The sequence below is a fragment of the Peromyscus maniculatus genome, chromosome 4 (assembly GCF_049852395.1).
Source record: "Peromyscus maniculatus bairdii isolate BWxNUB_F1_BW_parent chromosome 4, HU_Pman_BW_mat_3.1, whole genome shotgun sequence".
NCBI classification, from domain to species: domain Eukaryota; kingdom Metazoa; phylum Chordata; class Mammalia; order Rodentia; family Cricetidae; genus Peromyscus; species Peromyscus maniculatus.
This window is the reverse complement of record NC_134855.1, coordinates 99693467-99706606: the sequence shown is the minus strand read 5'-3', so window position 1 is coordinate 99706606 and position 13140 is coordinate 99693467. Positions and strand designations below refer to the sequence as shown.

The window sequence follows — 13140 nt, the reverse complement described above, 5'->3', positions numbered from 1 at the left end:
AGGCTTATCTTTAGTTTTAGTTCTTTTTTGTTGTTATTTGTTTGTTTTTAAGCTACTGTGACTGTTTTCCCTTCCCCTTATTTCTTTCTCAGCAAGTTCACTACTAAAAGACAGAAAAGCAACTAATCTTCATGTGTTGGTTTAGTATCCTCTTGTACTGCTAAAAGCATTTATGAGACCTTAAGAGTTTTCTGGGACATAGCAGTAGTTCTCAACCTGTGGACAGCGACCACTTGGGGATCAAATGACCTTTTCACAGGGGTTGCATATCATATATCCTGCATATCAGACATTTACATTACAATTCATAACAGTACCAAAATTACAGTTATGAAGTTGCAACCAAAATAAGTTTATGGTTGGGGATCACCATACCATGAGGAACTGTATTGAAGGGTCACAGCATTAGGAAGGTTGAGAACTGATAGTCTCTAGGGTGTTTAAGTATAGGATCATACAAATAGGAGATAATTTGTCTTCTTCCTTCTCATTTCATTGCTTTAGCTAAGTCCTCAAACATCATACTAAGTGGAGTAGATATTATGTCTCATTTCTGATTTTAAAAGAAACGCTGTCAGTTTTTCCTGATCCAGTAGTATATTGGCTATTGGTCTATCATATTATCTTCATTATGCTGAAGTACGTTCCTTCTATTTGTTTCTTTGGGGCTTTTATCATGAAATGATGTTGAATTTTGCCAAAGGCCTTTTCATGTCTATTGGGATGATCATGTGATATATGTGTGTGTGGTGTATGAGTACACCTGTGTGTGCTTGATGTTCATGTGTGTGAAGGTCAGAGGTTGTTATCAGGCATCACCTTCTTTTCTTTTCTTTTTTCTTTTTTGGTTTTTTGGGACAGGGTTTCTCTGTGTAGCTTTGAGCCTTTCCTGGAACTCACTCTGTATCCCAGGCTGGCCTCAAACTCAAGAGATCCGCCTGGCTCTGCCTCTCAAGTGCTGGGATTAAAGGCGTGCGCCACGACTGCCCGGCCAGGCATCACCTTCTAATGAGTTTCTGTTGTATTTTTTGAGGGTCATTCACAGTTTCACCATCTTTCACTAAACCTAGACTTCACCTTTTCAGTTTCAGTGGCTGACCAAGGAGCCACTGGGATCTCTCAGTTTTCCCCCATTTCCCTCCCAGCCCCTAGTACTCAGGTCACAGGCAGGGTGCCATATCTTTCACATGGGCAATGGGAATCTCAACTCAGGTCCTCATGCTTAAGCAGCAAGAACTCTAGCCACTGAGTCATCTCCCCAGCCTGGTTTCTGTCTTTAAGCATATGTATGTGCTATATTATATTTAATGATTTGAACCATCCCTGAATGAAACTCTGGAATGAAACCAACTTGATTATAGTGTGTGGTCTTTGCAATGTGTTACTGAATTTGGTTTGCAAATACTTCACTGATAATTTTTGTTTCTATGTTCATGATGGAAATTGGTCTAAAGTTTTCTTTCTGTGTCCTTACCTAATTTTGGTATCAGGGCAATACTAGACTCATAGAATGAATGTTTGTATTCCTATGCTTTTTATTTTATATGACAGGAACATTGGTGTGAGCTCTTCTTTAAAAGTCTAACAGAATTCAGCAGTGAATCTGTCCATCCTGGGCTTTTCTTTGTTGGAACTTTTCATTGCTGCTTCAATCTCACTGCCTGTGACAGGTCTATTTACATGGCTTACATCTTCTGGATTTAAGTAGGTCACATGTGACTAAGAATTTATATCCTTATTTTCATTTTCCAGTTTTCTTTAAATGTAAAATTTCAAGGTGTTCCTTAACAACCTTGTGTCTTAGGGTTGTTATTGCTGTAAAGAGACACCATGACCATGGAAACATCTAATTGGGGAGGCTCGCTTACAGTTTCAGAATTTCGGTCCATTATTATCACGACAGGAGCATGGTGGCATGCAGGCAGTTGTGGTGATGGAGTAGTAACTGAGAGTCCTACATCTTACATGCAACAGGAAGTCTACCGAGACACTGGGCTGTATCCTAAGCATAGGCAAGCTCGAAGCCCGCCCCACAGTGACACACTTCCTCTAACAAGGCCATACCCACTCAAACAAAGCCACACCTCCTAATAGTGCCACTCCTTATGAGCTTATGGAGGCCGATTACATTCAAACTAGCACTTCTTGTAAAGTTTACAATGTTGTATGTAATGCTCTTCCTTTTAGTTCTTCACTTTCTTTTGACTACTTTTGCTAAGACTTTCTTATCTTGTTTGGTTTTCCAAAGAACTTTTTGTTTTGTTAGTTTTTTGTATTCTTTTACTTATTTATTTATTTTTTTTTTGAGACAGGGTTTTGCTATGTAGCTTTGGTGCCTGTCCTGGATCTCACTCTGTAGACCAGGTTGGCCTTGAACTCACAGAGATCCACCTGCCTCTGCCTCCTGAGTGCTGGGATTAAAGGCGTGCGCCACCACCGCCCGGCTGTATTATTCTTTTAATCTCCATTTCATTAGTTCCTGCTCTGATCTTTATTATTTCATCTACTGTTTTGGGATTTGATTTGCTCTTTTTCTTTCTTTTCTTTTGTGACTGTGAAGTGTATTATTAGGTTATTTATTTGCGATTTCTCTAATATTTCAATGTTGGCACTTACAGATAAAGACTTAGCTCTCAGACTTGCCTTAGTTGTAATCCCAAAGGGTCTGGTAAGTTGTTTTCACTTTCATTTGATTCTAGAAACTTAATTTGTTCCTGATTTTTCAATACTATCTTCAATAATACAGCAGAGTACTATTTACTCTCTGATGTTTTATATTTTCTGTGGTATCTCTTCCTATTGAGTTCTAGTTTTATTCTAGTGTGATCTGATACAAGAAATTATTTTTATTTATTTTTTTATTTGTTAAGACTTGATTTATGGCCTAAAATATGATCTATTTTAGAGAAAGTTCCATGTGCTATTAAGAGGAATATGTATCTCAGTCTTACTAGATGGGATATTCTATAAATGTCTATTAAATCCATTTAATCAATAGTACAGCTCAGCCCTTAAATTTCTTGATTTTTAGTCTGGATGACCTATGTACTGATGACAGTGAGGAACTAAAGTCATCTACTATTATTTTGTCAGGACTTATGTATACTTTGCTGTCTATTAGTTTTGTTTTATAAAGTTGAGAGCCCCAATGTTGGGTGCATAAATATTTATAATTATTATATCTTCTTTTAACAATTGTTTAATCTTAGTTTGTGGAGACATGCAAGCCACCCCACATCTGTGGAAGTCAGAGAACAACTTGTAGAAGCTGGTTCTCTCTTTTCACAATGTGAGTCCCAGGGATCAAACTCAGATCATCAGGCTTGCAATGAGTACCTTTAGCTGCTAAGCCATCTTGCCTTCATAACTGTTCTATCTTCTTGATGAACTGTTCCCTTAGTATATATGGCCTTCTTCATCTTTCCTGGCCAATTTTGGCTTGAAGTCTATTTTATAAGATAGCAGAATAGCTACACCATTTGTTTTCCATTTGCATTTGCTTGGGATATTAACTTAAATCCTTTCACTTTCACTCCACGGTTGTCTTTGGTATGGATATTTTAACAGTATTCTTTCTTCTAATCAATGATCAGGAGATAGGAGATATCTTTCCATATTCTTTTTTGGTATTCTTCAATTTCCTTCATTAGTGTTTTGTAATTTTCAATGTAGGAGCTTCTCATCCCTTTTTAAAATCCCAAGTGTTTTATTTGTTTTGTTATCAATGTGAACAGAATTGTTAATGATATGCTCCAACAGCTCACTGACTGTAAAAAGCAGCAGAACTGATTTTTTTTTTCTGTCTTGGTTCTGTAATCTGAAGTTTTACCAGATTTGTTGGCTCTACCCATTGTTTTGTTTTGTTTCGGCGGGTGTATTCCCATTTTTTTTTAATTTGTTTTAAGACAGGGTCTTACTGTGTAGGTCTGGCTGGCCTGGAACTCATTAAACCCACCAGGCTAGTTTCAAGCTTATAAACATCCACTTGCCTCTGCCTCCTAAGTGCTGAGATTAAAAGCATGTGCTGCCACATTCAGCCAATTTTCAATTCATTTTTAGTAGCTCTAAGCTAATTATATTACAAGGAAGTACATTTTGGATTATCTTCTCCTAATTACTTCAATCCTCCACTCTGAATATATAGTTAATGATTTTCCTGTGGCTATCTCCTTCAAGAGCATCAACTATGAGTCAGAAATGTTAGTGCTTGCCTTTAATCCCAGCACTCAAGAGGCAAAGGTAGGCAGATCTCTGAATTTGAGACCAGCCTGGTCTACAAAGTAAGTTCCAGGACAGCCAGAGTTGTACAAAGAGATTTGGTCTCAAAACAAAACAAAACAAAGAATATTTACTATGGGCTAGTGTGAGGAAGGGCACTTGCCCTCCAGCCTGACAATCTGAGCTTGATCCCAGAAAACCACAAACTGGAGGAAGAGAATAATCTCCACAAGTAGTCCTCTGACTTCTATGTATACACAACATAAACAATGTTAGTCAAATTCCCCCCCCCCCCCAGGAGGAGATATAAGCAATGTCTACCCTTCTCCAAAGGTCCCAACAATAGGCAGAGGCATGATTCCACCAAATTTCACTCAGAGAGCCAATGTGTTTTGTTTATTGGGCTTCCTTGCAGAGTACTGACAAGGTTTCACCTAAGGGAGGGGGTGTTGGTGCTCCTCCCTCATCAGATCACATCCAACAGAGATGAGGGCTTTCCCATAGCTGTACAGATAGAATCCTTCTCCCGAGTCTTGAGTAGCCTGTATACTCTAGTCCCCCATTTTTATGTGGCTCTGGGATCAAACTTAGGTCCTCATGATTATAAGGCAAGTACTTTACTGAAAATTATCTTAACATGAACATTATTATTATTTTATTATCATCATCATAATTATTACTTTGGTTTTTGAGACAGGGTTTCTCTGTATAGCCTTGGCTGCCCTCAAACTCACAGAGATCTGTCTGCCTCTGCCTCCCAAGTGCTGGGACTAAAGGCATGCACCCCCTCCGCCACCTGAACATTATTTGTAAAAGCTTCCATTTCCTGGGTTTACAGGTATGTGCTGCAATGCCCAGCTCTTATCTTTTCAAAATAAATTTTATTATATTATTCTTCTTACCCTTGAGGATTAAAACCCCTTAGTATGGCATTTAAAATTGTCAAGTGTCTGGCTCTAAGAGGGCCAAAACAAGTCAACACGTATACAATCAACTGATTTTCTACATAGATGCCAAGACAGTTAATGGAAAAAGAAGAGACCTGTGTCAGTTTTTCCACAATGACAGGGTACCTGCTGTAAACTTAAGAAGGAGGATTTATTTGGGTCAGTTTCAGAAGTACAGGACAGCTGGCTTCAATACTCCTGGGCCTAGCTTCGAGCAGAATAGCCTAACAAAAGAAGCGTGTGATACAGGAGCTTGTTCACCTTATGGCAGGAAGCAGAGAACAGTACAAAAATGGACCAGGGCCAAGATTTACCTTCTAAAGGAACCCTCCAGGGGCCCTCTTTCTTTCCCTCAACAGTCTAGTCAAATACTGAATCTATTAGAAGATGAAACCACTGTTTAGGTCAGAGCCCTCATAAACTCTCTGGAAACATCCTCACAGACACTTGAGACATGCTTTACTAACCCCCTAGATGTCTGTCAATCCAATCAAATTGGCAAGATTAACCATGACAAGTCTCTTCAACATGCTAGGATAACTAAATAAACCATATGCAAAGCAAGGTTGTATCATGTCATGTAGGAAAATTAACTCAAATGGAACAAAGGCCTCAATAGAAGTAGAACTGTGTAACTTTTAGAACAGGAAAAACTGTTCATGACCATGGACTTTATAATTATTTCTTAAATTTAATAACAAAAAGCAGAAAAAGACTAAAGAAAAAAATAAAACTGAACCTCATCAACATTCAAAACTTCAAACAACACTAGTGACAAACTAAAAACACAGCCTACAAAATTGAGGGAAAAAGTTACAGATCATGTCTGATTGAGTTTGACACCTAGAATACATAAAGAATGACAGCTCAGTCACAACAACGTCAGATATAAAAATGAACAAAGTGGGGTGGTGGAGAGATGGCTCAGTGGTTAAGAGCACTGGCTGCTCTTCCAGTGGTCCTGAGTTCAAATCCAAAAACCACATGGTGGCTCATAACATCTACAGTGGGGAACTGATGCCCTCTTCTGCCATAAAATTGATAGAGCACTCATACATAAATAAATCTTTTAAAAAAATGAACAAAGGGAGCCTCAATAGCGACCATGCCCTGACTGCCATGATAGCCTGATATCCCCTGAACCATGAGCTGAAGTCAAGTCTTTCTGAAGGAGGAGGAGGCCAAGGACAATGATGACATGGGGGTGGGTGCTGAAGAGATGGTCCAGTGGTTAAGAGCATTGGCTATTCTTCCAAAGAACCTGGGCTCAATTACCAGTATCTACATGGCGACTCATAACCTTCTATAACTCCAGTTCCAAGAAACCCCGCAGCCTCTTCTGATCTCTGCAGGCACTTGCACATATGTGGTACACATACATACCAGAAAACAAAACAGTCATAAATACTCCCCCCACCCCCGCCCCAAACAGGGCTTCTCTGTGTAGTGTACCAGAGCTCCAGACTTAGTAGGCTCTGAGACTTTAGCACAACTAAAGTTGTGGTAGAAGTACCATTCTGGCTGTAAAACTCAACATGTAGACAGCACTTGCCAAATGTGAAACACAGGCCTAATCCATCAAAGTCCATAGTTTGAGGACTATGAGGACAGTCTCTAAATGTACTAATCTTTCTTTTTGGCTTCTGTAGTTCTGCTTGAACTCAGGATTATAAGACCAGAGTGGGCAACATAGCAAGACTCCATCTCAAAATTAACTAACCGGAAGGGTGTATAGGAGAAAAAATATGAAGGAAACAAAAACAATATTCTTCTCATGCTAAAAAGACAATGAGTTGATGATGGATGGTTTTACATCAGAATATTTTGATCATATCTTCCAAAGGTAGTGCATTCAGAGAAGTGGGTAATCTGTGTAGGGCAGCCCAGCACATATTTACACATGCTTTGGTTCCAAAACCAGGGCAAACCGCCAAATCAATCATCAAATATTTACTGAGTCCAAACATAATTTGTAGTGCCAAATCTGTGCTTACAACACTCAGTTTTTAGTTTTCTACTTTATTTTGATATATAATATTCATACATAGGGCATATGTGATGTTTTGATACACCTATTCAATGTATATTGATCAAAGCAGAGTAATTAATGTATCCATCACCTCAAAGCTTTTCATTTCTTGCTGGTGAAACACTGAAAACCCTTACCGTTATCTTGTAACACACACACACACAGTGCATTACTGTTACCTGTAGTCAGCTGATTGTGCAAGAGAACATCCCGTCAATTAACACTGTACCTGTTGCCCAACCTCTCCCAACTGCCTACTCCCTACCAGACTGCAGTTTGTTTTGTTTTGCTGTACTAGGGATCAAACTGAGGGCTTCAGATAGAGATACAGCTTAGCAGTAGTGTGCTTATCTATATGTGCAAAGACCTGGGTTAGATTCTTTGCAACTCAAGCGCACACACACACACACACACACACACACCCTACTGCATGCTAGGCAAGCACTCTGCTACTGAGAGTACACATCCTCTACACATCCTCCCTGTGCAGACTAGATTTTCAAACTCCAGACAGAATATATTTGGGGGGGGGGGGAGAAGAGCAGGTCTAAAACAGGAACGGAGCACACCTGCAATATAAATTAAAAAACAAAACAACAAAAAACAGAACCAACTGAATACAACACAGAATTCATCTAGACCTCAAAAGAAGAATATCAACACTCCTCAAATTATTCCAAAAGAAAGTTATACTTCTAAATTCCTTTAACAAAGCCAGTATTACTCTGATACCAAAACCAGAAAAAAATCCAACAGAAAAAGAAAATTATAGATCAATCTCTCTAATGAACATATATGCAAAAATTCTCAACAACCTATGTTTTTTTAAAGATTTATTTACTGTGTATACAGTGTTCTGTCTGCGTGCACACCTGCATACCGGAATAGGGCATCAGATCTCATTATAGATGGTTATAAGCTGCCATGTGGTTGCTGGGAATGGAACTCAGGACCTCTGAAAGTGCAGCCAGTGCTCTTAACCTCTGAGTCATCTCTCCAGCCCTCAACAATGTATTTTCAAGAGCACTGACTGCTTTCCCAAAGGAGCCAGGTTCAAGTCCCAGCACCCACATGGCAGCTCACAACCATCTATAACTCCAGTTCCAGGGGATGCAACACCTTCTTGTGGCCTCACTGGGTACCAGACACACATGTGGTACACAGACATATTTGCAGCAAAACACTCAAACATATAAAATAAAAAATAAGAATAAATTAATAAATATAAAGCTGGGTTGTTTTTTTTTTTAAGTATTTTTTAAGCCAAAGTAAAAAATACATCAATAAGATCATTTAGTTCATTTTATTTTTATATGAGAAAAGCTGGAATGCTTTTTTCTACGCAGGCACAGGTAAACTCCTGAAGACGAAGTTTGTTTTACTTCAATAACAGTCATGTACAGCCAGAATCTAAGATGATGAGGCACTGGGGATGCATACACATAGGGAATGCCATGGCAGGATAAGGGAGCAAGCAGGCCATCATCTGCAGCCAAGGTGAGTGGTCTTAGAGAAAACCAGTCCTTGCCAATTCCTTGACCTGGGGCTCCCTGCCTCCGGGGCTGTGTAGAATTTAAAGTTCTATGTCTAGTCTGTGGTACTGTTGTGGCAGCCCTGGCAAACTAATAACTTCTCCAAGTTAAAATCCTTTACAGAACAGAATAAAATACAGTAAATTGGAGAGAATCTAGAGAAATGGGTCTGATTTCCCACTTTCCTGGACAGTGATTAGAACACTTTCAAGCCATCTTATTCTCCTGACAGAAATGGCACAATAAATTGAAGGAAGCAAATAATATCACCTTCCTGGTTCCAGAGCTGGGATTCCTGTATCTATGAGGTAGCTTGAATAAGAATGGTTCTTATAGGCTCACATGTTTGAATACTTGATCCCCAATTGGTAGAACTGTTTGGGAAGGATTAGGAGGTATGGCCTTGTTGAAGGAGGTGTGTCACTGGGAGCAAGTGTTGTAGAATATTAGCTTAAAGATATGTTACATTCATTTATGCTGTGGAATATTTGTTTAATGATGCAAAGATGTGCTGCATTCTTTTATGTTGCATTTGTTTAACTCTGTAAAACTGTGTTACTTTGCCTGTCTAAAACATCTGATTGGTCTAATAAAGAGCTGAACAGCCAACAGCTAGACAGGAGAAACGGGTGGGGCTGCCAAGCAGAGAGAATAAATAGGAGAGATATCTAGGCTCAAGGGAGAAGAATAGGAAGAGTTAGAAAAGGAGGAGAGGATGACACCAGGGGCCAGGCATCCAGCCAGCCATAGAGAAAGAAGGAAAGAAAGATAAATAGAATAAAGAAAGGTAAAAGCCCAGAGGCAAACTGTAAAGAGAAACAGGATAATTTAAGTAAGAAAAGCTGGCTAGAAACAAGCCAAATTAAGGCCAGGCATTCATAAATAGAAATAAGTCTCCATGTATTTATTTGGGAGGTGGGTGGCGGGCCCCCTAAAGAGTAAAAAAAATTCAACTACAGGCAGGCGTTGAGGTTTCAAAGGACTCGTGTCATTCCCAGTTTCTCTGTGCCTTTTGCAGGGGACTTGGCTTCAATTCCCAGCACTCATAAGGTGGCTCAAAACCACCTGTAACTCCAGTTCCAGGAGACCCAAAGCCTTCTTCTAGCCTCCTTGGGAACCAGATACTCATGTGGTGCATAGATAAACTCACAGACAAAACATCCGTACACATAAAATAATAAAAATTAAGCCACAAATAAAATGCATTTTTCTATACGTTGCCTTGGTCAGGGTGTGCTATCACGGCAAAAGGAGTAAAGTCCGTCAGACAGCAGAGCAAAGAACCAACGGGGAGCTCACAGTTTGATCCACAACCAGAAGGCAGAGAGAGAGAACTCAAAAGGGTGTCCTTGTCCATCTTGAAGACCTTAGTTTAACACTCCAAACTCTCACAGGTTTCTACCTACTGTATTCAAGAGTTTTTCATGCCTTAGAGTTCAGTGTGTCGAAGGTGCTAAGGCTGCTGAGCCCTAGCCCTCTCAGAGGAGGTCCATACTGTGTAAGGAAGAAAGGGTTACAACAAACATGGAGAGCCTCAGTGTTCATGAAATAAGAAGCAAGGTAGAAGTCAGAGGGGAAGAAGTTGGGAGCTCATGAAACCTCATGGAACTTGAGTTCCATCCCCAGGACCAGCATGGTAGAAGGAGAAAAATGACTCGTACAAGTTGTCCTCTGAAATCCACATGGGCGCTCTGGTGAACACACACACACACACACACACACACACACACACACACACACACACACACACAAAGACTTAATTTAAGGGCCAGCAACATAGCTCAGCAGGTAAAAACACTTGCTGCCAAGACAAGTGTTCAGCAAGACCTGAGTTCAATCCCTGGAACCTCCACAGGATGGAAGGAGAGAACTGATTCCAGAAAGCTGTCCTCTGATCTCCACACATGTACTCTGGTATGTGTGTGCAGGCATGCACACACACACACACACACACACACACACACACACACACACACACATCATAAATAAATAAATGTCAATTTAAATTGTTTTTTAAAAGCCCAGAGAAGTCATCTACTATAGTGCCCATCTAGAAATTTTCAAAATTCTGCTATACCAACTGAAGTTGCCCAAGTTATAAACTATCAATAAAATGGTGAAAACAAATATAAATAAATAGAATATAATCACAGTCGTCTTAAGCTTTTTAAATTTAAAATTTTGTAATTTCTATCTGCATTTAACACCAGCCCTAATAGCTACTTAAGTATACACAATTTTTTTTTTTTTACAAGAATAATGACCAGACCTAAGATTCTGTTCCTAAGAACTCATTTTTTTTACCATTTTGATTTTACCATTTTGGCTAATTTCATTAACAATTCAAACTGAGAAGATAAATGGATTAACGGTGCCCAAGTCACAAGTGTGGCTCATAAATGATTCCTGACTCATCTATCACACCGCTTTCAACACAAAAATAATGTTTTTTACTTAACAAAATGCATCGACTTGTAGCAATTTTAAAAAGTCATACTGTTTAAAAATATGTGTTGAGCACCAAAAGGGAAGGGAAGCCACATTCTGGAATAAAGAAATTAATAGTGATCAGTCTGCACAGAATGAGGATGAGACAATGCCCATACCATACCTGGCAGTCTGCAGATTTGTGTGCCCGCGAACGTAAGGCAGCCACACAGGCCAGATGATTACCACTGCCAGCTCAGCAGCTGAGCTCTTGGAGAAAAGGCGGCATCTACACCATAGGCCACTAGAGAACTAGAACTTACAGCCAGCCAGTCTCTCTGGAAGCGAATGGAGAATGTGGCGCCGAGACCGGGAAAGTCTTGACAGCAAACGGGCTTGCTGGGGGCTGGGGAGCTTCCAGGGCTACCTGGCTGAAGGCATACAGCAACCGCCCGTGGGCTAAGATCAACACCTCACCCCAGAGGTGAAAAGAAAAACTCCAGGGGGGCCGAGCAGAGGGCTCGACCTTACCTTGTCATCCTCGCATCTCTTCCCCAGGCCCTCCCTGGCCTGCAGCCGGCTGCTCAGGCGGCCGTAGTCGGCCTCCTTCTGGTCGATCTGCTTCTTATGCGTGTCCACCAAGAGCAGGAGGTCCGAATTGCGCTTCTCCAGGCGCCCCCGGGCCACCTCGGTGCGCTGGACTTGGCCCTGCAGCTCGGCCACCTCCTCCTGAAGCAGAACGTGGCGGGAGGAGATGCTCCAGTAGTTGAAGGCAAGGACGACGATGACCACCAGCAGCACCACCAGCACGAAGGAGGGCAGGCGGCCGGCCCGCCGGTTGGCCCCGAAACCCACCATGGGGCCGGTGGCTCCGCCGCCGCCGCCGCCGCCGCCACCTGCGGGCAGCGCCGGCCTGCGCTCCGAGCCGCCTCGGGACCGGGTCCCCCCGGAGGCGGGCCTATCGGCCGGAGCGCGGAAGGGGGCGGGGCGTCGCGGGTCCTCCCCGCCCCCTCTGCGCCCCGAGCCGCAAGCCCTCCGAGAGCCGAAGCCCGGCAAGCGCCCGCCGCAGGGGACCGGGAGACGAAGGCGCCGGTACCCGCGGCCCGACGCCTCAGGGCTGGGGGCGGGGACGCGGGCCGGAAGGGGGCGGGTTTCCTCCGTCCCCGCCCACCAGCTGGGGCCGGGGCGCCCAGGGGGCCATTTGCTCGTTTCCGCCGACGCCCCCTCTTCTCGCGAGATAGTGGGCTTGCTCTCGTCTCCCCCCCCTTCCCTCTGCGGTCCTGTCTCGCGAGGGTTCTCCGGAGGCCAGGGTGCGGTGTCGGGGTCGCGCTGCGTACCTGGGTGGGTGTGCCCGCTGCTGTTACCTGGTTGGTTCCTTGGAAGCCGGGTCTAGGGCGAGCCTGCTTTCAGCTGCCCTCTGGCAGAGTTTTGCCTGTCAGGAATTGTGGGATTGCGACGTTGCCACCAAGTAGGGAAGGCTCTAGGTGAGGTGCGACCAGAGAGGGGTGTCTCGAAAGGTTTTTCTGCTTGTTCTTGTTTGTTGCCAACGACGTGGAAAAACAAAACAGTTAACATCAGCCCACAAAACAGCGGTGCCCAGACAACACGGAAAGAAAGCAAGAGAAGCTAAGCTCTGGGATTGAGATGTGTTAGCAGCCCGGTTTCCAAGGTTACTGCTGTCACAGACAGAAAGAATTCCAGAATGCGGTGCTCCTATTTTAAAACGCTCTGCTGCTTTTTCCTCGACTGTGCTGAAGACAAAGTCCAGAAGCTGCCCTCAGTGAATGGCAGCTAATGCGCCGTTACCGACGGCTGACACATTCCGAATTAGCCATAGCAGCGCTTACAAGTTGTTCTGCATGCCTAGTTTTGTATCCCTCCTCCCCCATAACAGTTTTACAGATGAGAACGCCAGGACACAACGATATTCGGAAACTTCAAAGTCCTGTGTCTTTGCTTTGTTGCAGGTGTTGATCTATCGTTAATT

At 42.5% G+C, this 13140-nt stretch overlaps 1 protein-coding gene across 5 annotated transcripts in view; it reads right to left on the bottom strand.

The window, feature by feature from the left end:
* The window catches only part of Golm2 (golgi membrane protein 2), an 81419-nt gene extending 68585 nt beyond the window's left edge, over positions 1 to 12834 (bottom strand). Inside the window, exons 1-2 of one of the 5 annotated variants that reach the window (XM_076570474.1) lie at positions 12518 to 12834; positions 11685 to 11882 (exon numbers count right to left, since the gene is read on the bottom strand). Coding sequence is in view for 4 of the 5 variants with exons in the window: in XM_042276095.2 (XP_042132029.1) it covers positions 11685 to 12011 (327 nt within the window). In the remaining variant the exon portion in view is untranslated. Of the gene's footprint in view, positions 1 to 11684; positions 12248 to 12517 lie in introns of those variants that run through there. The other 4 variants (XM_042276095.2, XM_042276097.2, XM_042276096.2 and 1 more) reach the window with 4 other exon arrangements.
* Positions 12835 to 13140: the final 306 nt, after the last annotated feature.